Raw genomic sequence first — 26,580 nt, 5'->3', positions numbered from 1 at the left:
TCCTTCTTCACCGGACTGAGAGCTCCCTGAGGACAGGGATCAAATGGCCTTTTTAAAACTCTGTATTCCTGGCACTTGGCATGAGGCCCAGGACACAGGAAGTAACTAATAATCTTGATAACCCTGAGAAAAGGCCTGGGCTCTCCCTGTGCTCAGCTCCCGGAGTGGGGCCTCTGCCAAGGAGTGTGTTGCTGACTATAGGCAGGCACTGCTTGCCTCACCAAGGGGTGAGGGGCGGTCAGTGAGGGTGGTCTCACTGGTGGCATCTCTGCCGTGGTTGGGCTGGGCCTAGGCCACCCCCACCCCTTCCCAGAGAGCAAGGCTCTGGTCTCCTAGACATACTTTCTCTAACCGCCCCAAGCATGTGCCCTGAGAGGACAAGTGATTTGCCTGGGTCACCCAGCTCTTGGGTGCAAGGGGAGATTTAACCTCCGGTCTTCCTGACTTTAGTCGGGATGCTAGCGTTTCTCCTGTCGGCAGCTTGATTCTGCCTCCATAGAAGGAGTTGGTGGCAAGGCTAAGCCTAGGGTCCCCGGGCAGGACAGTTGTCCCTTCTTGGAGCCTGAATTTCTCCATCTGTGACATGAGCTCAGAGAGTATGGACAGAAGCAACTTGTCAGAGTGTGAGGAGATAGCTACAGAAACCTGAGCTAGGATTGCCATTCTGCTCCTAGAAGGTGCTCCCTGGCTTGATGCTCCGAGTGATGCCAAGCCACGGATTTGGGCTGGTCCCGAGGCTGACTGCCACTAAGGTGAAAGCTTCCTGTGGCCTCCCCTCTCCCCTGGGTCTGTAAACTCAGCCAGCAGCGTACAAGCTCTGGCCTGGGGGCTGTTGGACAGGGCGGCCACACTCCCCGACGAGCAACAACTGGGGGTGTCTGCCATCCCAGCTTGGTGAGCCCTGTCTGCTGGAGCACATTCTAAGCTGCTTGCCTACCTCCCCCTCACTCATGGCAGTGTGAACGCAAGGGTCGGCTGCACTGGGTGTGAAAAAGCCCTTCTCTACTCCTTTAGACTACAAGGCAAGACCAAGGGGCAGGGGCTGGACAGGCCAATATGCAGAGGCTTTGAGGAGCCTGGCCCTGTGCATCTCCGGAGAAACACGACAGGTCAGTGCAAACTGCTAGGGTCCATCAACCAGCCTGCCAACCATGGCCCAAACTCTCTCCCTGCTGATTGGTCACGAGAGCCCAGCAGAGGCCAGCCGCGTCAAAGCGACAGCGTCTTGTCACGAGCAAAACTGGGACTGATTCCGCTCTGGAGTCAAGACTTCCTCCCACCAGACCAACCCTACAGAATCCCACCTAAGGCACTTCTTTTCCCTCTGTTCTCCCAGCCCAGAAGGCCATCCCTCTTACAGAAATCACCCCCATTCAACAAGATCCAATTTAGCCAGCCCTGAATGTGTCTACAAGCTTGGTGTGAAGACCTCCTGTGGAAGGGAATAAATCTTTCTTGGTGGATAAAAATCAACTTTGAAGAGGGCCTATGATTCATCTGAGGCTGGAAGGGCAGGGGGTGACAGGGACCTCCCGAGGGTCATCGGAACTCACACGTGTCGATGGCGACAAGGGTGTCATCAAACTCTTCCTCGTCCTCTTCAGCAGGCGGCTGAGGCGAACGGCCCCTGTGACAGAGAGACCAGCTAGCTCACGAATGCCACCGTGGCAAGGAAGGAGAGCTTCTCCCGAGACGCGCTGCCCAGCAGCCCGCAGTCCAATCACCACCACCGCCCCAAAGCAGAGCAGGGCCGCTGGCCGGGACTCTGGGAGCAGCTCCTGCCTGCCCTCCGCTGGAAGTGTGGATAAGGCAATGACCTGGTCTGAAAGGCGGCCAGTAGAAGGAGGCCACAGAGCCAGGCAGTGGAGGTCTGGCCGGCAAGGGCCGCTGCCATGGATGCCCGAGGGACCAGCAATCATCCAGATTCCCAATGACTCAGTCCTAAATCGTGAACTTCTCGGAAGCTTCCACTAGCCTCAGGACAGGCTTTGTTCTTTCACAAGGGAGAGGAGAACAGGAGGGACTAAATGCCTGCGCTCTCGGGGTACGGCAGGGACGCCAGCTGCCAGCCTTTCCTCCAGCGGCTTCTGCTCCCACCCCGGATCTTCTGCTCCGGTGGTGCCATAATGCCAGTCCTACACAATCCAAGTCTTTGCTTCCTCTGCCACTGAATGCTTTCCACCCCTCTGGTCTGCCAAGCACTAGAACTCAGCACTGTGGGGGACAGCAAGGCAGCCAGGCCTGGGAGACCAAGCAGGTGCCTACGGGGGCCATGTGCTCTGGCCCCGAGCAACCGCCTGGTTTATAAAGCCCCATGACGACGAGAGGGAGCTGAGACATTTACAGCTGAGAGAAGAGGTTTTGTGGGAGAGCTCAGATTTGACAGAGGCCTGAACCAGGCAGTGAAAAGTAGGGAGGCTGAAGCGTCCCCAGCATGTTTCCAAGACAGCACGGTTACGGCTTCACCACTGACTGCATCCCCACATGTGAGGGCTGCAGGAATCCTTCCCCCTGAGAAGGTGGGAGGAGGCTTGAAGCAAGCTTGGGAGAGAGCACCTGACTTTACCAAAATGGGCTTAGTCTAGAAGTAATGGGGAGTCACTGAAGGTTCTGGGGAAGGGAGTGACATGAGCAGAACAAAGCAAAGCAAAGCAAAGCAAAGCAAAGCAAAGCAAAGCAAAGCAAAGTTTTGGCCCAACTGACTGAACTCATGGAGGGAAAAGAGCCCGGGGGCGGGATTCTGACAAGCACTTGTCCTCATCCTGGGCCCCCGACTCCAGGACAGGCTGCTTCCCATCAAAGGTGAGGCTTTCTACATACGGGCTGGACCCTCAAAGGGACCAGCCTCCTCCCCCCACCACAGCGTACCTTTTATCCTCTCGGTGTTCATAGTAACCACGTCCCCGGTTGTCTTCAAAAGGCCTTTTGCGACTCTGGTAATGATGTCTATTGGACAGATGAGGCTGTGAAGGATTAGAAGGGGGGAAACCGGCAAAGGAGTCTTCCTTCTTTATCCCAGGCTTTACTTCAACTGCAGAGAAAAACAGGGAAGGTCACGACAGACAGACTTTAGGCGCGAATTTCTGTCACCAGGTATTAATTTTTGCTCTTTGTTAAGTGCCTGCTGACTATTTCGATACAGCTGCTTGTCTCTGGAATACTACGCAGCTCATATTTTAATGCATTTAAAAACATCATTCTGTGAGAGGGGCACCAAGCTGCCATAGATAAAGCAGGTTAAGGACCTCTGCAGAAAGTGGACTCTTCAGTGGGATTCTGAAAGAGCGACCCCACAACTCCCCATGGGGCCTCCAGACCCAAGTCTGCACCTTAGGAAGCTGGGCCTGCCAGACTGACTTGGGCTCTGACAAGGAATCTCTCTCTCAGGGGTCCAAGAAAGATTCGGGGGTTAGAGTGAAACTCCCTTCCTTGTTTCTTTGTCACTCTGTCCCCTTCCCCAAATAATCAGGGAAATGAATTATGTTGCACAGGACAAAGACCAGGCTGCCTAGAGTGGGGTGTTAAACTCAGATAGGAACAGAGCTCACTAGGATTTGTGGGTCACATACTGACCCCTCCCCCCAAAAAAGCACACGCTAACATTATCTATTTTTCATAGTTGTTAATTTGTTTTTAGATATGTCTTATAAGATCTTCATTGTCCTATTTCGGTGTTTTCTTGATCAAGGTATCGATTTGCTAGTTCTCCTCATTCTATGGTTGAGGAAATGAAGGCAAACCAGGGCAAAGTGACTTGCTCAGGGTCACGTAATCAGCACCTGCAGCTGGGAACTTTGAAAGATGAGTCTCCCTGACCCAGGCCCGGCGCTTGATCCGCTGTGCCACCTAACAGCTGTGGCTTTATGTTACTTTTGATTAGTTTTATTAACTACTTCCCAATTCCATTTTAACGTGGGTTGGGCCACAATCCGGTCTGGAAGACTTTCTTGGCAGCCCCATTCTGGAGAACTCCCTTCAATCAAAACAAGCCTCAAACTAGAGGTGCCGCAGACAGATGCTGAGCCTTGTGGGCTGGTTCAAGTTAGGAAATCGTGCAACCTTCTGGAGGTTTCCAAACTGCTCACTCACCAAACTGTCTTGCTGGGGATTACACAACAGAACCATCTGAGACTGGCAGCCCAAAGGGCAATAGGCAGGCACACTGTGGTAGGATCAGGCAGTGGTGCACACTCACTACCCAACGGGACCTGGGCGTGCTAAGTGACCAGATACTGTCAGGGACACACAGGCTGGACGAGGAGGCCTACGTTAGTCACATCAAGTGAGAGAAAACACGCGGAGTCCCGGGCAGCTGCAAGGGCGTCCCCGAGAGAACCGGCGAACCGGCCAGGCGGCCGCTCCTCCTCTGCTGGGGCCTTCCAGCTCTAATCCCTCATCCGCCAACATCTCAGACCGAGCGCGGGACAGGTTCTTTAGAGGCGAGGACGCACGGGACCCCCCCCTGCAGTGCCTTTGCTCCCCTAAGTGCTGCCTGTGACTCAGTGACCCTGTAGGTGGGTGGCCATTTCCTTGGCCCCGGGCTCCATCACCAGTCTTCATGAAGCCTTTCTTCGCCTGCACACCCGCTAGGTGCCTCCTCCCCCAAGCTACTTGGACGGTCCTTCTGTCCTTGCTGTTTCGCTCCCCCTTCTTCCAATGCCGGGACCGGCAGGACAGATTCAGACTTCGGCCTTTCTGACCCACTTGACACACTGTTTCCCACAAAAGGAAGGTTTGTTCGTCTGGGTAGCGGGTCCCTCTACTTGTGCAGGAGAGAACACAGGAAGCGCTGTGTCCGAAAGTCACTCACAGCCTGCGGGTACCACATCTCGGAGCAGAAGCGGGGGAGGCCTTCTTCGGGCCCCAAGCCCAAGCGCGCCTGGCCACGGGTGCCGTGGATTCCTCTGCGATGCCTCTGTCCCCTCGTTTCCGTCCTGCAGAACGGGCCGCAGGAGCGGAGAGAAGCCGACGCGCTCGGCCGTGTCTGGATGGCGGGGCCGCGCCCCGAGCTGGGACTTTCTCCCCAGTGATCAGGCGGGTCGGAGCAGCCCAGGTCTGCTGTGCGTGAGGGGGCAGGCGGAGCTCTCCCCGGCCTTCTCCCCCAGGCACCTCCCTGTCCTTTTGGACACCTCCGCTCGTCCAAACCCATCAAGCGAGCCCAGCACCGCCTGGCAGCCCATGCTACCCGTCCGGAGCGGGAACAACAAGGCGGCATTCGCATGCAGGCAGGCATTGGCACTGTCCTTCCAGTGATGGAGACAAATGCCCCGCTTCTCACCTGGGTAGGAGGGCAGCTGCTGTTCCAGCTCCAGCTCGGGAGGCTTACTCTCATAACCACTTTTCTTCTCCTGACGGACACTTGTGGTCTCATAAAACTGATTCTGTTCTGCAGTGTTGCCAGTGACATCTAAAAACAGGGGGGGCGCAATTAGGGGGAGAGGTCTAGAGACCACCTGTGACCCAGCCCCCCGGTGGTCCCTGGGCAAAATTAACAGCCGGACACAAACCTCTGCACAACACAGGGTTTGGGGGGCGTCAGACACAACTGTCACTACTGCTCAGTCTGAGCCCCAACCAGTCCCCCAAGGACGAGTCTCACTCCCAAACAGGGTGGGCGCTCAAAGTTCCCGTGGGCCCCGTAGCGGCCAACCAAAGCACGGCGGCAATCTCCCCACCAGAGAAGCAGGAAGTGCCCGCGGTCTCTCTGCCGCCTAAACAGACCCGCTCGTCAAAGTCCACAACAGAATAAAAACCACGTGACCAACTTCACAAACACCAACTCCAGCTCCCCCAAATATTCTGACTGGGTTTGAACTCGGGTAAAAGTCCAACACCGGAACGGGAGGCTCAGGCAAATGCAGAGCCGCACCGGCAATGACAGGAGGAACCCCCCCGGGGTGACGGCAATGACAGGAGGAACCCCCCGGGGTGACGTCACGCAGGGGGAGCCCCTTGCCCCGGGCGGCGCAGGTGCGGCCCAGGAGCGCGGGCTGGGCGTGAGCGGTCCTGCCCCCGCCCCCGCGGGAGCTGTCCGGGCTCCCACCCCGCCCGCCCTCTCCTTGCCTTCTTGGCCCGCGGGCTCCTCAGCTCGCAGGGGTTCGCAGGATCCCTCGGGGTCCGCGACCTCCGGGACGGGCTGCGGCGGCTCGGCCCGAGGGGTCTCCTGGACATCCTGTGGCGGCCCCGACGGGAGTCCCGGGGGCGGCTCGGGGGCTGGCGCGGGCGGCTCGGGCTGGGCCTCCGGTTCCCGCTCGGGCTCGGGCTCGGGCTCCGCCTCGGCCTCGGCCTCGACCTCGGCGGCAGCGGCCTCATCCAGTGCCGCCTGCAGCCGCTCGGCCAGCTCAGCCTTGAGGCCGCGCGTGTCCAGCCCGCGCCGCTGCAGCTCCTCCCGGAGCTCGTTCACCTTCAGCCGCTTCACGTCCATGGTCCGGCACCTCGGCTCCCCTCGGCTCACCGTTCCTCCTCCGCTCCACCTGACCCGACCCTCGGCCCCGGCCCCGGCCCCAGCCCCAACCTAGTCGTCCGCCCCACTGACGGGTTCCGACGGCAGTGGCGGCAACGACGGCACTAGAGACGGCGGTAGCGGCTCAAAATGGCCGCCACCACCTCCCCCCCACCTCTCCGCGCGCCGCGGCGCGCGTCTTGATTGGCCCGTGGCCCGGGCGGCCGGCGCGCGAAGGGGCGACGGGGGCCAATGGGAGCCGCAGAAATCGCTCGACACCGCCCTGCATTTCCGACACCGCCCTCCTCCAGGCCCCTTTCCCCTTAGGGCGTGGAAGGGGAAAGGGCGTTAGGCAGGGCTCCGATTGGCCCGAGTACGCTCGCCCGTAGTCAATGAGAACGGGGTGCCGAGCTGCCGACCAATCCGAGCCTGCCTCGCGAACCGCCTACCGGCTCCCCGCCCACAGAGCTGCCCCTCGAACTTTCAACCTGGCTTCGATGACGCGCATCTCAATAGACTGACTCGCCCGCCCCTCGGAAGGAATGGCTAAGCCGGGGAAGCCATTTCGGCCAATGGACGAGGCGGAGCCTGGGGCCCCGCCCCCTACAGCGCTTTTCAGCCACTGAGGACCCGGAAGGAGGTTGATTGATTAAGAGGCCTGCACCTTCCTAGCGCCGCCAAAAAATCCCCCCCACGATCATCGGCAACAATCAAACCACCAAAATGAGTCCCCCCAAGACTACCCAATCTTCCCCCAGTAATCTATGGACCAATCGGAGCGACCGATTTGTCCTGAGGCGTTCGACTGCCGGGCCATGCTAATGAGCGCGGATCGGATTGGTTAAATCCCAGATGACGGCTCAGGCCGGCGGCTGGGGGGGGGCGCATCTTGGGCCGCGGCGCAGACAGCGGCGAAAACTGCAGACTTTACCTGAGAAATACTCGTTAGCGTCCATGGACGAGCGAGTCTGCCGACGGGGAGCCGCAGGGAGGCCTGGGCCGGGGGGCGAAGCCCGGGACGGCAGAGCAGGTGCACACGAAGCTCCCCCTCAGTGGTTCGCTCCGCCGGGCGCCTTTCCCCGCCTCCCCACAGCCGCCGAGATCCGCGCCCGATTGCGGTTTCCGAGCCAGCTCCACTCCCCTCGACGACGTCTCTATGGTGGCGAAGCCTGACGTAGCGATGACGCCGCCCCGCCACCATAGAGTCTTCCGGGAGGAAGTGACGTCAGTCGGCTTGAGGGGTGGGCGGGGGGCGCCCCCGTGCTGAGACCCCCAGCAAGTGACCCCGGACCTCGGAGCTTTGGAGGTGGCCCGGCGGCCACACAGTGGCATCCCACGTGGGACACACCACAGCACCACACCTGTGACACACAACACAACTGGGTACCCCACACTATCACAGCCAGGACACACAATACAACTGGGAACCCAACTCTATCACAGCCAGGACCCACAACACAACTGGGAACCCCACACTATCACAGCCAGGACACACAACACAACCATGAATGTCACACTGTCAAAGCCAGGACCCACAACAAAAGTGTGAATGTCACATCATCACAGCCAGGACACACAACACAAGTGTGAATGTCACACTGTCACAGACAGGACCCACAACAGAACCGTGAATGTCACACTGTCACAACCAGGACAGACAACACAAGTGTGAATGTCACACTATCACAGCCAGGACCCACAACGCAGCCGTGAATATCACACTGTCACAGCCAGGACAGACAACAAAAGTGTGAATGTCACACTGTCACAACCAGGACCCACAACAAAAGTGTGAATGTCACATTGTCAAAGCCAGGACACACAACACAAGTGTGAATGTCACATCATCACAGCCAGGACACACAACAAAAGTGTGAATGTCACACTGTCACAGCCAGGACCCACAACACAGCCGTGAATGTCACACTGTCACAGCCAGGACACACAACACAACCGTGAACGTCACACTGTCACAGACAGGACAAACAACACAACTGTGCTTGTCACACTATCACAGCCAGGACACACAACACAACCATGAATGTCACACTGTCACAACCAGGACCCACAACAAAAGTGTGAATGTCACACTATCACAACCAGAACCCACAACAAAAGTGTGAATGTCACATCATCACAGCCAGGACACACAACACAAGTGTGAATGTCACACTGTCACAGACAGGACCCACAACACAAGTGTGAATGTCACATCATCACAGCCAGGACACACAACACAACCATGAATGTCACACTGTCACAGCCAGGACACTAAACACAACTGTGAATGTCACACTGTCACAACCAGGACCCACAACAAAAGTGTGAATGTCACACTGTCACAGCAAGGACCCACAACACAACCGTGAATGTCACACAGTCACAGCCAGGACACACAACAAAATTGTGAATTCCACACTGTCACAGGCAGGACCCACAACACAACCGTGAATGTCACACAGTCACAGGCAGGACCCACAACACAACCGTGAATGTCACACAGTCACAGCCAGGACAGACAACAAAAGTGTGAATGTCACATTGTCACAGCCAGGACTTACAACACAAGTGTGAATGTCACATTGTCACAGCCAGGACTTACAACACAAGTGTGAATGTCACATCATCACAGCCAGGACACACAACACAACCATGAATGTCACACTGTCACAGCCAGGACACATAACAGAAGTGTGAATGTCACACTGTCACAGCAAGGACCCACAACACAACCGTGAATGTCACACAGTCACAGCCAGGACACACAACAAAATTGTGAATTCCACACTGTCACAGGCAGGACCCACAACACAACCGTGAATGCCACACTGTCAAAACCAGGACACAAAACACAAGTGTGAATGCCACACTGTCACAGCCAGGACACACAAGTGTGAATGTCACACTGTCACAGCCAGAACCCACAACACAGCCGTGAATGTCACACTGTCACAGCCAGGACACACAACACAACCGTGAAGGTCACACTGTCACAGCCAGGACAAACAACACAACTGTGCTTGTCACACTATCACAGCCAGGACACACAACACAAGTGTGAATGTCACACTGTCACAGCCAGGACACACAACATAACTGTGAATGTCACACTGTCACAGCCAGGACCTACAACACAACCGTGAATGTCACACTGTCACAACCAGAACCCACAACAAAAGTGTGAATGTCACACTGTCACAGACAGGACTCACAACCCAGCCGTGAATGTCACACTGTCACACCAGTACCCACAACACAGCCGTGAATGTCACACAGTCACAGCCAGGACCCATAAAACAACCGTGAATGCCACACTGTCACAGCCAGGACACACAACAAAATTGTGAATTCCACACTGTCACAGCCAGTACCCACAACCCAGCCGTGAATGCCACACTGTCACAGGCAGGACCCACAACACAACCGTGAATGTCACACAGTCACCGCCAGGACACACAACAAAAGTGTGAATGCCACACTGTCACCGCCAGGACACACAACAAAAGTGTGAATGTCACACTGTCACAGACAGGACTCACAACCCAGCCGTGAATGTCACACTGTCACAGCAAGGACCCACAACACAACCGTGAATGTCACACAGTCACAGCCAGGACCCATAAAACAACCGTGAATGCCACACTGTCACAGCCAGGACACACAACAAAATTGTGAATTCCACACTGTCACAGCCAGTACCCACAACCCAGCCGTGAATGCCACACTGTCACAGACAGGACCCACAACACAACCGTGAATGTCACACAGTCACCGCCAGGACACACAACAAAAGTGTGAATGCCACACTGTCACCGCCAGGACACACAACACAAATGTGAATGTCACACTGTCACAGCCAGGACACACAACACAAGTGTGAATGTCACACTGTCAAAACCAGGACACAAAACAAAAGTGTGAATGCCACATTGTCAAAGCCAGGACACACAACACAATTGTGAATGTCACACTGTCACAGCCAGAACCCACAACACAGCCGTGAATGTCACACTGTCACAGCCAGGACACACAACACAACTGTGCTTGTCACACTATCACAGCCAGGACTCACAACACAGCCGTGAATGTCACACTGTCACAACCAGAACCCACAACAAAAGTGTGAATGTCACACTGCAACAGCCAGGACCCAAAACAAAACTGTAAATGTCACACTGTCACAGCCAGTACCCACAACACAGCCGTGAATGTCACACTGTCACAGCCAAGAAACACAACATAAGTGTGAATGTCACACTGTCAAAGCCAGGACCCAAAACACAGCTGTGAATGTCACACTGTCACAGCCAGGACACACAACAAAACTGTGAATGTCACATCATCACAGCCAGGACACACAACACAAGTGTGAATGTCACACCGTCAAACCCAGGACCCACAACACAGTTGTTAATGTCACACTATCACAGCCAGGACACACAACAAAACTGTGAATGTAACATCGTCACAGCCAGGACCCATAACACAACCGTGAATGTCACACTGTCACAGCAAGGACATACAACACAAGTGTGAATGTTACACTGTCAAAGCCAGGACCCACAACACAACTGGGAACCACACCTTATCACAGCCAGGAAACACAACACAACTGTGAATGTCACATCATCATAGCCAGGACACACAACACAATTGTGAATGTCACATCATCACAGCCAGGATACACAACACAACCGTGAATGTCACACTGTCACAGCCAGGACACCCAACACAAGTGTGAATGTCACATCATCACAGCCAGGACACACAACACAACCGTGAATGTCACACTGTCACAGCCAGGACATACAACACAAGTGAGAATGTCACACTGTCAAAGCCAGGACCCACAACACAACTGGGAACCACACATTATCACAGCCAGGACTCACAACACAACTGTGAATGTCACACTGTCAAAGCCAGGACCCACAACACAACTAGGATCCCCACACTATCACAGCCAGGACACACAACACAAGTGTGAATGTCACACTATCACAGCCAGGACACACAACACAACTGTGAATGTCACATCATCATAGCCAGGACACACAACACAAGTGTGAATGTCACATCATCACAGCCAGGATACACAACACAACCGTGAATGTCACACTGTCACAGCCAGGACACCCAACACAAGTGTGAATGTCACATCATCACAGCCAGGACACACAACACAACCGTGAATGTCACACTGTCACAGCCAGGACATACAACACAAGTGAGAATGTCACACTGTCAAAGCCAGGACCCACAACACAACTGGGAACCACACATTATCACAGCCAGGACTCACAACACAACTGTGAATGTCACACTGTCAAAGCCAGGACCCACAACACAACTAGGATCCCCACACTATCACAGCCAGGACACACAACACAAGTGTGAATGTCACACTATCACAGCCAGGACACACAACACAACTGTGAATGTCACATCATCATAGCCAGGACACACAACACAAGTGTGAATGTCACATCATCACAGCCAGGATACACAACACAACCGTGAATGTCACACTGTCACAGCCAGGACACCCAACACAAGTGTGAATGTCACATCATCACAGCCAGGACACACAACACAACCGTGAATGTCACACTGTCACAGCCAGGACATACAACACAAGTGAGAATGTCACACTGTCAAAGCCAGGACCCACAACACAACTGGGAACCACACATTATCACAGCCAGGACTCACAACACAACTGTGAATGTCACACTGTCAAAGCCAGGACCCACAACACAACTAGGATCCCCACACTATCACAGCCAGGACACACAACACAAGTGTGAATGTCACACTATCACAGCCAGGACACACAACACAACTGTGAATGTCACATCATCATAGCCAGGACACACAACACAAGTGTGAATGTCACATCATCACAGCCAGGACACACAACACAACCGTGAATGTCACACTGTCACAGCCAGGACACACAACACAAGTGTGAATGTCACATCATCACAGCCAGGACACACAACACAAGTGTGAATGTCACATCATCATAGCCAGGACACACAACACAACTGTGAATGTCACACTGTCACAGGCAGGACACACAATACAACTGGGAACCCCACACTATCCCAGCCAGGATACAAAACACAACCATGAATGTCACACTGTCACAGCCAGTACCCACAACCCAGCCGTGAATGCCACACTGTCACAGTCAGGATACACAACACAACTGTGAATGTCACATCGTCACATCCAGGAAACACAAAACAACTGTGAGTGTCACAGTCACAACCAGGACACACAACACAATCGTGAATGTCACACTGTCACAGGCAGGACACACAATACAACTGGGAACCCCACACTATCCCAGCCAGGACACAAAACACAACCATGAATGTCATAGTATCACAGCCAGGACACACAACACAAGTGTGAATGTCACACTGTCACAGCCAGTACCCACACCCAGCCGTGAATGCAACACTGTCACAGTCAGGATACACAACACAACTGTGAATGTCACATCGTCACAGCCAGGAAACACAAAACAACTGTGAGTGTCACAGTCACAACCAGGACACACAACACAACGGTGAGTGTCACAGTCACAACCAGGACACACAACACAACCATGAATGTCACACTGTCACAGGCAGGACACACAACACAACTGGGAACCCCCCCACTATCACAGCCAGGACACAAAACACAACCATGAATGTCATAGTATCACAGCCAGGACACACAACACAAGTGTGAATGTCACAGTTCACAGCCAGAACCCACAACACAAGTGTGAATGTCACATCGTCACAGCCAGGACACACAACACAAGTGTGAATGTCACACTGTCAAAGCCAGGACACACAACACAGCCGTGAATGTCACACTGTCACAGCCAGGACACCCAACACAAGTGTGAATGTCACACTGTCAAAGCCAGGACCCACAACACAGCCGTTAATGTCACACTGTCAGAGCCAGGACACACAACACAAGTGTGAATGCCACACTATCAAAGCCAGGACCCACAACACAGCCATGAATGCCACACTGTCTCAGCCAGGACCCACAATACAACTGTGAACGTCACATCATCACAGCCAGGACCCACAACACATTGTGAATGTCACACTATCACAGCCAGGACACACAACACAAGTGTGAATGTCACTCTGTCACAGCCAGGACACACAACATAACTGTGAATGTCACACTGTCACAGCCAGGACAAACAACACAACTGTGCTTGTCACACTATCACAGCCAGGACCCACAACGCAGCCGTGAATATCACACTGTCACAGCCAGGACCTACAACAAAAGTGTGAATGTCACACTGTCACAACCAGAACCCACAACACAAGTGTGAATGTCACACTGTCAAAGCAAGGACTCACAACACAGCCGTTAATGTCACACTGTCAGAGCCAGGACCCACAACCCAGCCGTGAATGTCACACTGTCAAAGCTAGTACCCACAACACAACTGTGAATGTCACACTGTCACAGCAAGGACACACAACACAACTGTGAATGTCACACTGTCACAGCCAAGTAACACAACACAAGTGTGAATGTCACACTGTCAAAGCCAGGACCCAAAACACAGCCGTGAATGTCACACTGTCACAGCAAGGACACACAACACAACTGTGAATGTCACACTGTCACAGCCAGGACACACAACACAAGTGTGAATGTCACACCGTCAAACCCAGGACCCACAACACAGTTGTTAATGTCACACTGTCACAGCCAGGACACACAACACAAGTGTGAATGTCACATCATCACAGCCAGGACACACAACACAACCGTGAATGTCACATTGTCACAGCCAGGACTTACAACACAACCATGAATGTCACACTGTCACAACCAGGACCCACAACAAAAGTGTGAATGTCACACTGTCAAAGCCAGGACCCATAACACAATCGTGAATGTCACACTGTCACAGCCAGGACATACAACACAAGTATGAATGTCACACTGTCAAAGCCAGGACCCACAACACAACTGGGAACCACACATTATCACAGCCAGGACACACAACACAACTGTGAATGTCACATTGTCATAGCCAGAACATACAATACAAGTGTTAATGTCACACTGTCAAAGCCAGGACCCACAACACAACTGGGAACCACACATCGTCACAGCCAGGACACACAACACAAGTGTGAATGTCACATCATCACAGCCAGGACACACAACACAACTAGGATCCCCACACTATCACAGCCAGGACACACAACACAAGTGTGAATGTCACACTATCACAGCCGGGACACACAACACAACTGTGAATGTCACATCGTCACATCCAGGAAACACAAAACAACTGTGAGTGTCACAGTCACAACCAGTACACACAACACAACTGTGAGTGTCACAGTCACAACCAGGACACACAACACAACCGTGAATGTCACACTGTCACAGGCAGGACACACAATACAACTGGGAACCCCACACTATCCCAGCCAGGACACAAAACACAACCGTGAATGTCACAGTATCACAGCCAGGACACAGAACACAAGTGTGAATGTCACACTGTCACAGCCAGGACACACAACAAAAGTGTGAATGCCACACTGTCACAGCCAGGATACACAACACAACTGTGAATGTCACATCGTCACAGCCAGGAAACACAAAACAACTGTGAGTGTCACAGTCACAACCAGGACACACAACACAACCGTGAGTGTCACAGTCACAACCAGGACACACAACACAACCGTGAATGTCACACTGTCACAGGCAGGACACACAACACAACTGGGAACCCCCCCACTATCACAGCCAGGACACAAAACACAACCATGAATATCATAGTATCACAGCCAGGACACACAACACAAGTGTGAATGTCACACTGTCACAGCCAGAACCCACAACACAAGTGTGAATGTCACATCGTCACAGCCAGGACACACAACACAAGTGTGAATGTCACACTGTCACAGCCAGAACCCACAACACAAGTGTGAATGTCACATCGTCACAGCCAGGACACACAACACAAGTGTGAATGTCACACTGTCAAAGCCAGGACACACAACACAGCCATGAATGTCACACTGTCAGAGCCAGGACATACAACACAAGGGTGAATGTCACACTGTCACAGCCAGGACCCACAACACAACTGTGAATGTCACATCATCACAGCCAGGACTCACAACACAACTGTGGTTGTCACACTATCACAGCCAGGACACAGAACACAACTGTGAACCCCACATCATCACAGCAGGATACAACACAAGTGTGAACCTCACACTATCACAGTCAAAACACACAACACAAGTGTGAATCCTACACCATCACAGGACACAATACAACTTTGAACACTGCGATATCACAGTCAAAACACACAATACAATTGTGAATCCCACACTATCACAGCCAGGACACACATCACCATCACAACAGCATCCTGCCTGGGTCACAGAGCACATCTGTGAACCCACCACCATCCTATCCATGACACACAACTATTAACACAACATCACAACCAGGGCAAACAAAAAAACCTGAAGTGTAATCATCACCTAACACCCCCACTGTGACACAATAGCATCATGAATGTGACGCATAACACTACTATAGAGATATAACAACATCACAACCATGACATCCAACACCACAAGTGCAACAACATCACAATCATGACACACTACACAACTGTACCGCCAAGCTATCCTACTGCCAGGACACATAACAACATGGCATTAATGATGTACACAGTGTAACTGGGATCCAATCAAGCTGCCGTGACTCTAACACACTGCAGCAGCATCATGCAGTGACACACATCGCCACCATGGCATGCAACAGCCATTTGATTCTGCCCCCCCAAACAGCCTTGCCACAAACGGCTCACACAGCATGGCTCAGGGCCATCAGCACATCTCGTCGTGCCACAAACACACCAACGCCTCCCACGAGGCGGTAACTATGCCATGTGTTAACCTGGCTGCAGCCCCCAAATCACAACCGACTCACCCAGAACCAGAGCTGGGACATACAACATTACTCATGGGCTATAACCTTGCTACACCGCACCAGGACTCTACCTTGACACGGAACACCAGCCAACACAATGGCCACAAGACTGCCACAAAGTCACCCTAAGCCACAGTCATGCCGTGTGGGTCCACAATCACACTTCATGAGACTCCAACTGGGCTGCTTAATACAGCGTTCTCGCTCTCACAGGGCACCATAACCCTAGCGGAGGTTCCATCATCACCATCACCACCGCACACAATTATTCCAAGCAATACAACTATGGCTTGCAACAGGGCTTCTTCAGCTTTTCCCTTTTCACCTGAGAAATTTTTCAACGTGACCCCGGGCATACGGGTATATAAAACAGTTATATGAATCAAACATTTACTGATAATAAATCATAATTTTGTGACTCCCATATTCAATTACGTGACCCCCATGATGAGTAGCAAACCAGTTTTAGAAGCTGGTCTTTGGAATTATAATCATTATACAACATCACAGCCATGCTGAACAACATCACACCATGTCATACCACACTGCACTACAAGCAGGGCGTGGAATGGACCTATCCCATCAGAGATCAACAGGCAGGGCAGGAGAGTCAACATATTGAGTTTAAGGTATCTATGGGTGTAAGGGCCCTTTAAATGGGCGGACACAGTGCATCGGAAGATTGAGGCCCAGAAGTATTAGGACTGCCCTTGGGCGGGATCCTGGCCATATTGAGATAGCTTCGTAATGGGTGACTCTCTCGCTGATTGGCTGTGTGTGTGACCTCACAGGCCCTATATAAGCCCACTGCAGGCAGCAACCGCCCTCTTTAATCTCCTGCTGTTCACCCTGGCTCCTAGCCTGGGTGGCCAAGCCAAGATGGGTAGCCGAAAGAGGTAAGGATTTTGGTAGTGAACACATGGGTCTTCTGACCAGGTGTTCACCAGGGAACCAACAAGTCAGGGCATCAGTCAGGGCATTATGTGAGTAGGTATAATAAAGGCTTTTAAGATTACACGTGGTTGTTCTTGAGTGCGCTACCGGTTATTAAGCTATAGATTCAAGAGATTGTGGCCAGAGACCTTAGAAGGCCTCAGAGGAGGCGAGCCGGGTAGAGCTCACACTGCAAAGGACAGTGGTCAAAGGTGCTCTGGTGGGTCTAGGACAGACTAGTAATTGTAACTGCCAGGAGAGCACGTTACATATGGGTCATCCATTTGGAGATGGCGGGCAGTTGGAGATGTAGAAGAGAGTTTAGGGCCGAAAAAACAGATCTGGGAATTATCGGCACAGAGGTGACAATTGAACCACGGCAGCTGATGAACTAAGCAAAATTATCAAAGAGAAAAAGAGAAGCGGGCCCAAACAAAACCTTGTGAAAACTCACAGTAAGCGGGTGTAATAGGGTAAGGATTCATCAAAAGAGACAGAAAAGGAGGAGTAAGGTAGGTATAAGAACCAGGAGAGACATGATCCAACCATTCTGGACAGTGATCTGGAACTATGCCCAAAGGGTTATAAAACTGTATCCCCTTTGACCCAGCAGTACCATTACTGGGTCTGTATCCCAAGGAAATCATAAGGGGAAAGGACCCAATGTGCAAAAACTTTTGTAGCAGCTCTTTTTGTGATAGCAAAAAATTGGAAAATAAGAAGATGCCCCTCAAGTGGGGAATGGCTGATCAAGTTATGGTATATGAAGGTAATGGAATATTATTGTTCTATAAAAAAGTGATGAACAAGCTGATTATAGAAAGGCCTGGAAAGATTTACATGAACTGATGCTGAGCAAAACAAGCAGAACCAGAAATACATTGTACACAATAACAGCAAGAATGTGTAATCATCAGCCATGAAAGACTTGATTCTTTTCAATGGTTCAGTGTGAACCAAAGCAATCCCAATAGACTTTGGACAGAAAACACCATCTGCATCCAGAAAAAGATTTAAGGAGACTGAATGTGTAAATCAACACATGCTATGTTCACTTCATTTTTTCTGTGTTTTTTTTTTAATCTATCCCATGGTTTTTCCCTTTTGCTCTGATTTTTCTCTCCCAACATGATTCATAAAGTGATGGATATTAAAAAAAAAAAAGAATCAGGAAAGACTAAGTGTCACAAAAACCTGGAGAGAACAGAGCATCAAAGAGAAGAGGCTCTAGTGATAGTGTCAGGAGCTAAGAGAGTTCCAGAGAGATAATCAAATGCAATTCTAGAAAGAACAAATTTAGTTGAATGATGAGGTCAGAAGTCAGGCTATAGAGAGTTAAGAAGAGAGGAACAGGAGAGGAAAGGTAGATCCCTACTGGTGAGGGAAGAGAAATATGGGACCAAAGCTAAGTGGGGACAGATAGATCAAATAAAGGGTTTGTAGAAGAGAACTTGTAGACAGGAAAAGATTGGTGATGAATGAGATTAGGGCTGATAGAGGAAGCCATCTTCTGGAGAAGTCGGGATAGAATGGGATCAATAGTGAAAGGTAGGTTTGCCTTGGAATAAAGCCACGTCTTTATGTGAGACCAGGCTGATGGAGAAAGGCATGAAACATCTGGATGAAGTAAGATGAGGAAGAGGGAGCTCATGGTGAATGGTTTTAATTTTTTTCTGCAAAATAGGAGACAAGGTTCTTAGCTGAGAGGGTTGGGATGAAATGGTTTGGAAGAACCACAGAGTTGAAAATTGAGTTTAAGGAAATATAGTATACACACACACACACACACATATGGCAGTAATGGATCCAATCGAGATGATGTAGTAAGTAGTAGTTCCAGCCAGAAGGAGTGTGTGATTTTCTACATCTTCATTTATTAGCATGTTTGTAGGAGTGAAGGAGTGTGGGTGTGATTCAAGGCTGAGACTTGGCAAGGCTCAAGGGCAGGGATACGATAGAGATGCTAGGGACTCAAGAGAGGAGGACAGTACAGAGCTGAGAAGCTAAGATGGGGAAAAGAGGAGTGCTCAGTACCCAGAAAAGTTAATATATGCTTGTTAATCTGTCCATTCATTGATTAAATCAGGTAACATGCCTGATATTTGCAACCATTGTTCTGCAGAACAATCTTGCATCCTTTTGAAAATTCAAATGAGAAGTCGCCAAGTATCAAGGGATGGCCTGTTCCTCAGAGCTATAACCTAAGCACACAACGTTGTCCCTAGAGACATTCGGAGACACCAAGAAATCACCATTTAATCTTCCTAATTGTAAAATGGCAGCCACACACATCAGTCACATGTGACTATTTTCGCTTCCCTCAGAGATACAATGCAGCTACACAAACATCCCATAATATGTATCTCTTCTGGAAAAGTACAACTCAGATGCATAGCATCGACATCCTGAGCAACAAAGATGCAGTTAGATCTATCACCAGAGACAGCTCAAAGGACTCAATCTGGTAGTCTTTTCTTATTCCTCACTCTTCCTGAGCTCCCTGTGCTTCTCTTCCCTATGTGTATGTATGCATGTATATATGTATGGACGTTCCTATTTCTCCATGTGTCTTACATATGTGTGTTCTTGCCTTCTGTATAGAACTGCCTCTATGTGCATCTGTATATTTGTCTGCCTCTGAGTATGTGTCCCTAACTCGTTGTCTTCTCATCCTCCCTTCTCTGTACCATTTGACACCATAGAGCATCCTTTCCTCCTACATACTTTCTCCTCCTTGGGTTTTCATGGCACTGCTCCCTCCAGATTATTTCTCAATGCCCTTTGCATGACAATCATCCATATTCCATCCCCTAAACTTGCTTGTTCCCAAGGGTTTTATCCTGTTTCCCCTTTTCTCTATTTTCTTTTGTTGACTTCAGTTCCCATGAGTTCATTATCATCTCTATGCAGAAAAATCAAAGACCTAAATACCAATTCCATATCACCAACTGTCCACTGAACACGTACACTTCAATATCCTTAGATATTCCAAACAGAAATCATTACCTTTCTCCCCAAATCTGGCTTTCCTCCCAATTTTGCTATTTCTGCTGAGGATACCACCATTGTTTTAAGTCATCTAGGTCTGGAACTTCATCAACCTTGACTTTTCTCTCAACTTTATTCTTCATGTAATGGTGATAAACTGGAATCTTTCCCAGTAACATCAGGAGTGAAACAAGGTTGCCCACTATCACCATTACTATTCAACATTGTACTAGAAATGCTAGCCTCAGCAATAAGAGCCGAGAAAGAGATTCCAGGAATTAGGATAGGTAATGAGGAAATCAAACTATCACTCTTTGCAGATGACATGATGGTATACTTAGAGAACCCCAAAGACTCTGCTAAAAAGCTATTAGAAATAATTCAGAACTTTAGCAAAGTTGCAGGATACAAAATAAATCCACATAAATCCTCAGCATTTTTACATATTACCAACACAATCCAACAACAAGAGATACAAAGAGAAATTCCATTCAAAATAACGGTCGATAGTATAAAATATTTGGGAATATGTCTACCAAAGGAAAGTCAGGAATTATATGAGCAAAATTACGAAACACTTGCCACAAAAGTAAAGTCAGATTTAAATAATTGGAAAGACATTGAGTGCTCTTGGATAGGCCAAGCGAATATAATTAAGATGACAATACTCCCTAAACTGATCTATCTATTTAGTGCTATACCAATCAGACTCCCAAGAAACTATTTTAATGACCTAGAAAAAATAACAACAAAATTCATATGGAAGAACAAAAGGTCGAGAATTTCAAGGGAAGTAATGAAAAAAAAAATCAAATGAAGGTGGTCTAGCTGTACCTGATTTAGAACTATATTATAAAGCAATAGTCACCAAAATCATTTGGTATTGTCTAAGAAATAGACTAGTTGATCAGTGGAATAGGTTAGGTTCACAGGGCAAGATAGTGAATAAAAATAGCAATCTAGTGTTTGACAAACCTAAAGATCCCAACTTTTTGGATAAGAATTCATTATTTGACAAAAACTGCTGGGAAAACTGGAAATTAGTATGGCAGAAACTAGTCATGGACCCACATTTAACACCACATACTAAGATAAGATCAAAATAGGTCCAAGATTTAGGCATAAAGAATGAGATCATAAATAAATTAGAGGAACATAGGATAGTTTACCTCTCAGACTTGTGGAGGAGGAAGGAATTTGTTTCCAAAAACTAGAGATCATTATTGATCACAAAATAGAAAATTTTGATTACATCAAATTAAAAAGCTTTTGCAGAAACAAAACAATGCAAACAAGATTAGAAGGGAAATAACAAATTGGGAAAACATTTTTACAGTTAAAGGTTCTGATAAAGACCTCATCTCCAAAATATACAGAGAATTGACTTTAATTGATAAGAAATTAAGCCATTCTCCAATTGATAAATGGTCAAAGGATATGAACAGGCAATTTTCAGATGATGAAATTGAAACTATTTCCACCCATATGAAAGAGTGTTCCAAATCATTATTGATCAGAGAAATGCAAATTAAGACAACTCTGAGGTATCATTACACACCTGTCAGATTGGCTAAGATGACAGGAACAAATAACGATTAATGTTGGAGGGGCTGTGGGAAAACTGGGACACTGATGCATTGTTGGTGGAGTTGTGAAAGAATTCAACCATTCTGGAGAGCAATCTGGAATTATGCTCAAAAAGTTATCAAACTGTGCATACTCTTTGACCCAGCCATACTACTACTGGACTTATATCCCAAGGAAATACTAAAGAAGGGAAAGGGACCTGTATGTGCCAAAATGTTTGTCGCAGCCCTTTTCATAGTGGCTAGAAGCTGGAAGATGAATGGATGTCCATCAATTGGAGAATGGTTGGGTAAATTATGGTATATGAATGTTATGGAATATTATTGTTCTATAAGAAATGACCAGCAGGAGGAATACAGAGAGGCTTGGAGAGACTTACATCAACTGATGCTGAGTGAAACGAGCAGAACCAGAAGGTCATTATACACTTCAACAATGATACTGTACGAGGATGTATGCTGATGGAAGTGGATTTCTTCAACATAGAGAAGAGCTAATCCAATTCCAATTGATCAATGATGGACAGAATCAGCTACACCCAGAAAAGGAACACTGGGAAATGAATGTAAACTGTTAGCATTTTTTTTTGTTTTTTCCCCAGGTTATTTTTAGCTTCCGAATCCAATTCTTCCTTTGCAACAACAACAACAAAATTCGGTTCTGCACATAGATATAGTACCTAGGATATACTGTAACATATTTAATATGTATGGGAACGCGTGCCATCTAGGGGAGGGGGTGGAGGGAAGTAGGGGAAAATTCAGGACAGAAGGGAGTACAAGGGATAATATTGTAAAAAAATGTTATAATTATAAAATTAATTAAAAAAATGCTGCTTCTGTTAAAAAAGAAAAACAAAAAACTTTATTCTTCACATCCATTTAGTAACCAAGTCTATTTGCAGCTAGATGGTGCAGTGGATAGAGCACTGGGGTGGGTGGGAGGAAGATCTGAGTTCAAATCCAGAATTAAGCATGTACTAGATGTATGATCATGTGTATATGCAAGTCACTTAATCTCTCTCTGTTCCCTGGAAAGTGTGGATCAGGAGTTCTCAAACTACGGCCTGTGGGCCCGCTGAGGACATTTATGTGGCCTGCTGGTTGTGGCAAATGGGCTGAGGGGCGGAGACAGAGTGGGAGCTTTTGTTTTTACTATAGTCCGGCCTCCCACAGTCTGAGGGACAGAGAACGGCCCCTTTTTAAAAAGTTTGAGGAGCACTGGTGTGGATAATAACAGCCCTACCTCCCAGGGTTGTTGTAAGGATCAGAGGAAATCCTTTATTATTATTATTATTATTTTTAATTTTATAATTATAATAATTTTTTGACAGTACCTATGCATAGGTAATTAGAGGAAATCCTATTTGTAGAAATTGCTGATCATCGCGCCTAGTACACAGGAAACACTACGTGAATGCGTATTCCTCTTCCTTTCCCTGCTTCTCTCCACTCACAATCACTGCCCTGAAGTAGACCTTTATCTTTATTATTTATTATTTTATTTATTATGCTTTTCTGCTTTTATAATAGCTGCCTCCTCTCTACTGCCTCCTTCTCACAGTTGAACAAATAAGTCATTTTACTTTCCTGCTCAATAATCTTTTGTGACTACCTAGGGCCCCTAGACTAGAACATGCAGCTTTTTCTGTCTGGCATTTAAAGGCCTTTACACCGTGTGTAGCTCCAGTCAATCTATTGCTTCCCTTCCATGAATTCTATTATTTCAGGCAAATTGTCCTGCTTGGTGTCCTCTGTGCAGAACATTCCATCTCCTGCCTACGCATCTTTGCACATGCTGTCTCCATTCCTGGAATACCTTCCTTCCTTCCCTCCACTTCTTGGAATCCTTTGCTTCCTTCCACGTTCAGCTCAGGTACCACCTGCAGGAAGTATTTTTTTTTTTTTTTTGATTCTCTCCAGTACTTATTTCCCCCAATCCTTCTGAAATGACTTTGTAAAAAGAGCAAACAGCTTAAAAGAAGACTCCTCATCCATCCCACCCCTTTGCAGAGCCGGGAAGCGCACAAATCTTGGACATCCCAAATGTCTTTGTATTGATCAGTTATGCTGATGCTTCTTTTTAAAATTGTTTTTTGTTAAGTGGGGATGGCTGTGGGAGGGGAAGGAGAAACCCTGGAGGAAATTACAGTGATGTAACAATAAATAAAGGATGTCGATGAAAACTTACTAATAATAAGACCTAGACTTTAAACATGCTTCGGGTTTGCAGAAGATCTTGCAAATAGGATCTCATGTGAGCCTCACAACCACCCTGGGCATGCAACTGCTTTTATTTCCATTTTACAGATGCATAACCTGAGTCAGTCAGAGGGTCTTACCAGAGTCACCAAGCCACTAAGTGTTTAAGCTGTTTTTCTTTCTTTCTTTTTTTTTTCCCTGAGGCTGGGGTTACGTGACTTGCCCAGGGTCACACAGCTAGGAAGCGTTAAGTGTCTGAGACCAAATTTGAACTCGGGTCCTCCTGACTTCAGGGCTGGTGCTCTATCCACTGCGCCCCCTAGCGGCCCCTAAGCTATGTTTTGAATTCAGGGCTTCCTGGCTCCAAGGCCCGCACTCTATCCACCGTGTCACCACCCTGTCACCACCGTGTCACCACCGTGTCACCACCGTGTCAGTCACCACCGTGTCAGTCACCACCGTGTCACCACCGTGTCAGTCACCACCGTGTCACCACCGTGTCACCACCCTGTCACCACCGTGTCACCTGGTTGCCTCTATTTTTAAAATTACATGCATTTCTCGCAAATACACGTAACAATCGGTAACATTCATGGTAAAATTTCCAAAATTCCAAGTTCTCTCCCTCCCTCCTCTGCCCTTTGTATGAGACGGCAAAATTTGGCCTAGATTGTCATTGTGCCCCAGCTTACTTTGTAGGTACAGTGTATTCTCCATGTATTCACCTGCGTGCAGTGTTTCTCCCCTCTCGAACGGAGGCTCGCGGGCCGCAGCGGCTCCTGAAGCCGGCGGACGGTCACACTGGCCGGCCAGGGGCACCATGTTGGCTCGTCACACAGAGACGGCTCGCAGCCACGAGATGCCCCCGCTGACTCGCACCACAGCACCCCCGCGCCCCTCCCCGCGTGGATCCCCGCAGGACGCGGCAGGAACCGCTCGGACGCAGGAACGCGCACCCAGAGCAATCCCCAGGGGCCCCATTCCCTCCGTTAGCGGCCGGAGGCTTTCCTTACCGCGGGCGTAGGGAAGGGGCGGAGGAACGACCTCCCGCATTTACGAAGGAAGAAAGCGAGAGCGAAAGGAAAGGAGGAGCAGCGGTGGCTGAGAAGTGTCGGAGCGGGGATTCGAACTCGCGGCCGTCCCGCCTCCGCTGTCGGCCCCGGCCCGGCTCGGCGGTGATGAGCCGGGCTCTCCGGCGCCGGGCGGGCGCGCGCTACCACAGGCTCCCCAGGCCGCCTCGGACGCGAATCCCGCACCGGAGCCTCCGAGACAAAGACCGGCCGCATCCGCTCGGACGCGGGCGCCGAGCCAGCCGGCTCGGTGCGTGTCCCCGCGCTCGGCAGCTGCCCCCCCGCCGCCGGGACCTGCCACCAGAGGGCATCCGGGCGCCGGCAATCTGTGCCCCCGCTGCGGCCGCCTCCAGGACCGCGTCGGCGCGGGCCGCGTCCGAGCGCCGCCGGGAGAGCATCCGCCGGGCGCGGGCCGCGAGCGCCTGGGGGCCGCGCCCGCTCGTCCCGGAACCTCGGGGACTCGGGCTCCGTCCCCGGCTGGCGCAGAGGACGCCCCCCGCGCCGTGTCCGTGCGCGGGACCCTCCCAGCCAGGGCCGCCGCTCCGGACGCGCCTCCCCCGGGCTCGGCGCGGGTGTCCCCGGCTCAGAGCCGTCCTTTGTTTCTCTCCCTCCCTGCCCTCCGCCTCCCTCGTCTTTGCCCCCTTCGGTCTGACTCCCGCGTTCTCCCCTTCCTCCCTCTGCCTCGGCATCTTCCTTCCTTCTCCCCGTCTGATTTTTGTTCTCTCCTTCCTTTCCTCTTTCTGGTCCCCCCTTCTCTCTTTCCCGAGGCTCTGTCTCTCTGTCTTTCCTCTGTTTTTCTCTCTCTCCCTCTATTTCTCCCTCTTTCTCTCATTCCCTCCTTCTGTCACTGTTCTTCTTCTTCTTCTTCTTCTTCTTCTTCTTCTTCTTCTTCTTCTTCTTCTTCTTCTTCTTCTTCTTCTTCTTCTTCTTCTTCTTCTTCTTCTTCTTCTTCTTCTTCTTCTTCTTCTTCTTCTTCTTCTTCTTCTTCTTCTTCTTCTTCTTCTTCTTCTTCTTCTTCTTCTTCTTCTTCTTCTTCTTCTTCTTCTTCTTCTTCTTCTTCTTCTTCTTCTTCTTCTTCTTCTTCTTCTTCTTCTTCTCTTCTTCTCCTTCTCCTCCTTCTCCTTCTCCCTCCTTCTCCTCTTCTCCTCCTCCTCCTTCTCCTCCTCCTCTCCTCCTCCTCCTCCTCCTCCTCCTCCTCCTCCTCCTCCTCCTCCTCCTCCTCCTCCTCCTCCTCCTCCTCTCCTCCTCCTCCTCCTTCTCCTCCTCCTCCTCCTCCTCCTCCTCCTCCTCCTCCTCCTCCTCCTCCTCCTCCTCCTCCTCCTCCTCCTCCTCCTCCTCCTTTTTCTCTCTC

At 50.1% G+C, this 26,580-nt stretch overlaps 1 protein-coding gene across 6 annotated transcripts in view; it reads right to left on the bottom strand.

Moving 5' to 3' along the window:
* HNRNPUL1 (heterogeneous nuclear ribonucleoprotein U like 1) overlaps nucleotides 1-25,451 on the bottom strand; it is a 43,878-nt gene extending 18,427 nt beyond the window's left edge. Inside the window, exons 1-4 of one of the 6 annotated variants that reach the window (XM_074306891.1) lie at nucleotides 25,173-25,300; nucleotides 5,279-5,407; nucleotides 2,869-3,031; nucleotides 1,554-1,627 (exon numbers count right to left, since the gene is read on the bottom strand). In XM_074306891.1, the coding sequence (XP_074162992.1) occupies nucleotides 1,554-1,627; nucleotides 2,869-3,031; nucleotides 5,279-5,407; nucleotides 25,173-25,212 (406 nt within the window). In that variant the 5' untranslated portion in view covers nucleotides 25,213-25,300. Of the gene's footprint in view, nucleotides 1-1,553; nucleotides 1,628-2,868; nucleotides 3,032-5,278; nucleotides 5,408-6,063; nucleotides 6,538-7,373; nucleotides 7,626-25,172 lie in introns of those variants that run through there. The other 5 variants (XM_074306892.1, XM_074306889.1, XM_074306893.1 and 2 more) reach the window with 5 other exon arrangements.
* Between the last annotated feature and the right edge of the window lie 1,129 nt (nucleotides 25,452-26,580).

This window comes from Sminthopsis crassicaudata, chromosome 3, assembly GCF_048593235.1.
Source record: "Sminthopsis crassicaudata isolate SCR6 chromosome 3, ASM4859323v1, whole genome shotgun sequence".
NCBI classification, from domain to species: Eukaryota; Metazoa; Chordata; class Mammalia; order Dasyuromorphia; family Dasyuridae; genus Sminthopsis; species Sminthopsis crassicaudata.
This window is presented reverse-complemented; position numbering and strand designations above follow the sequence as displayed.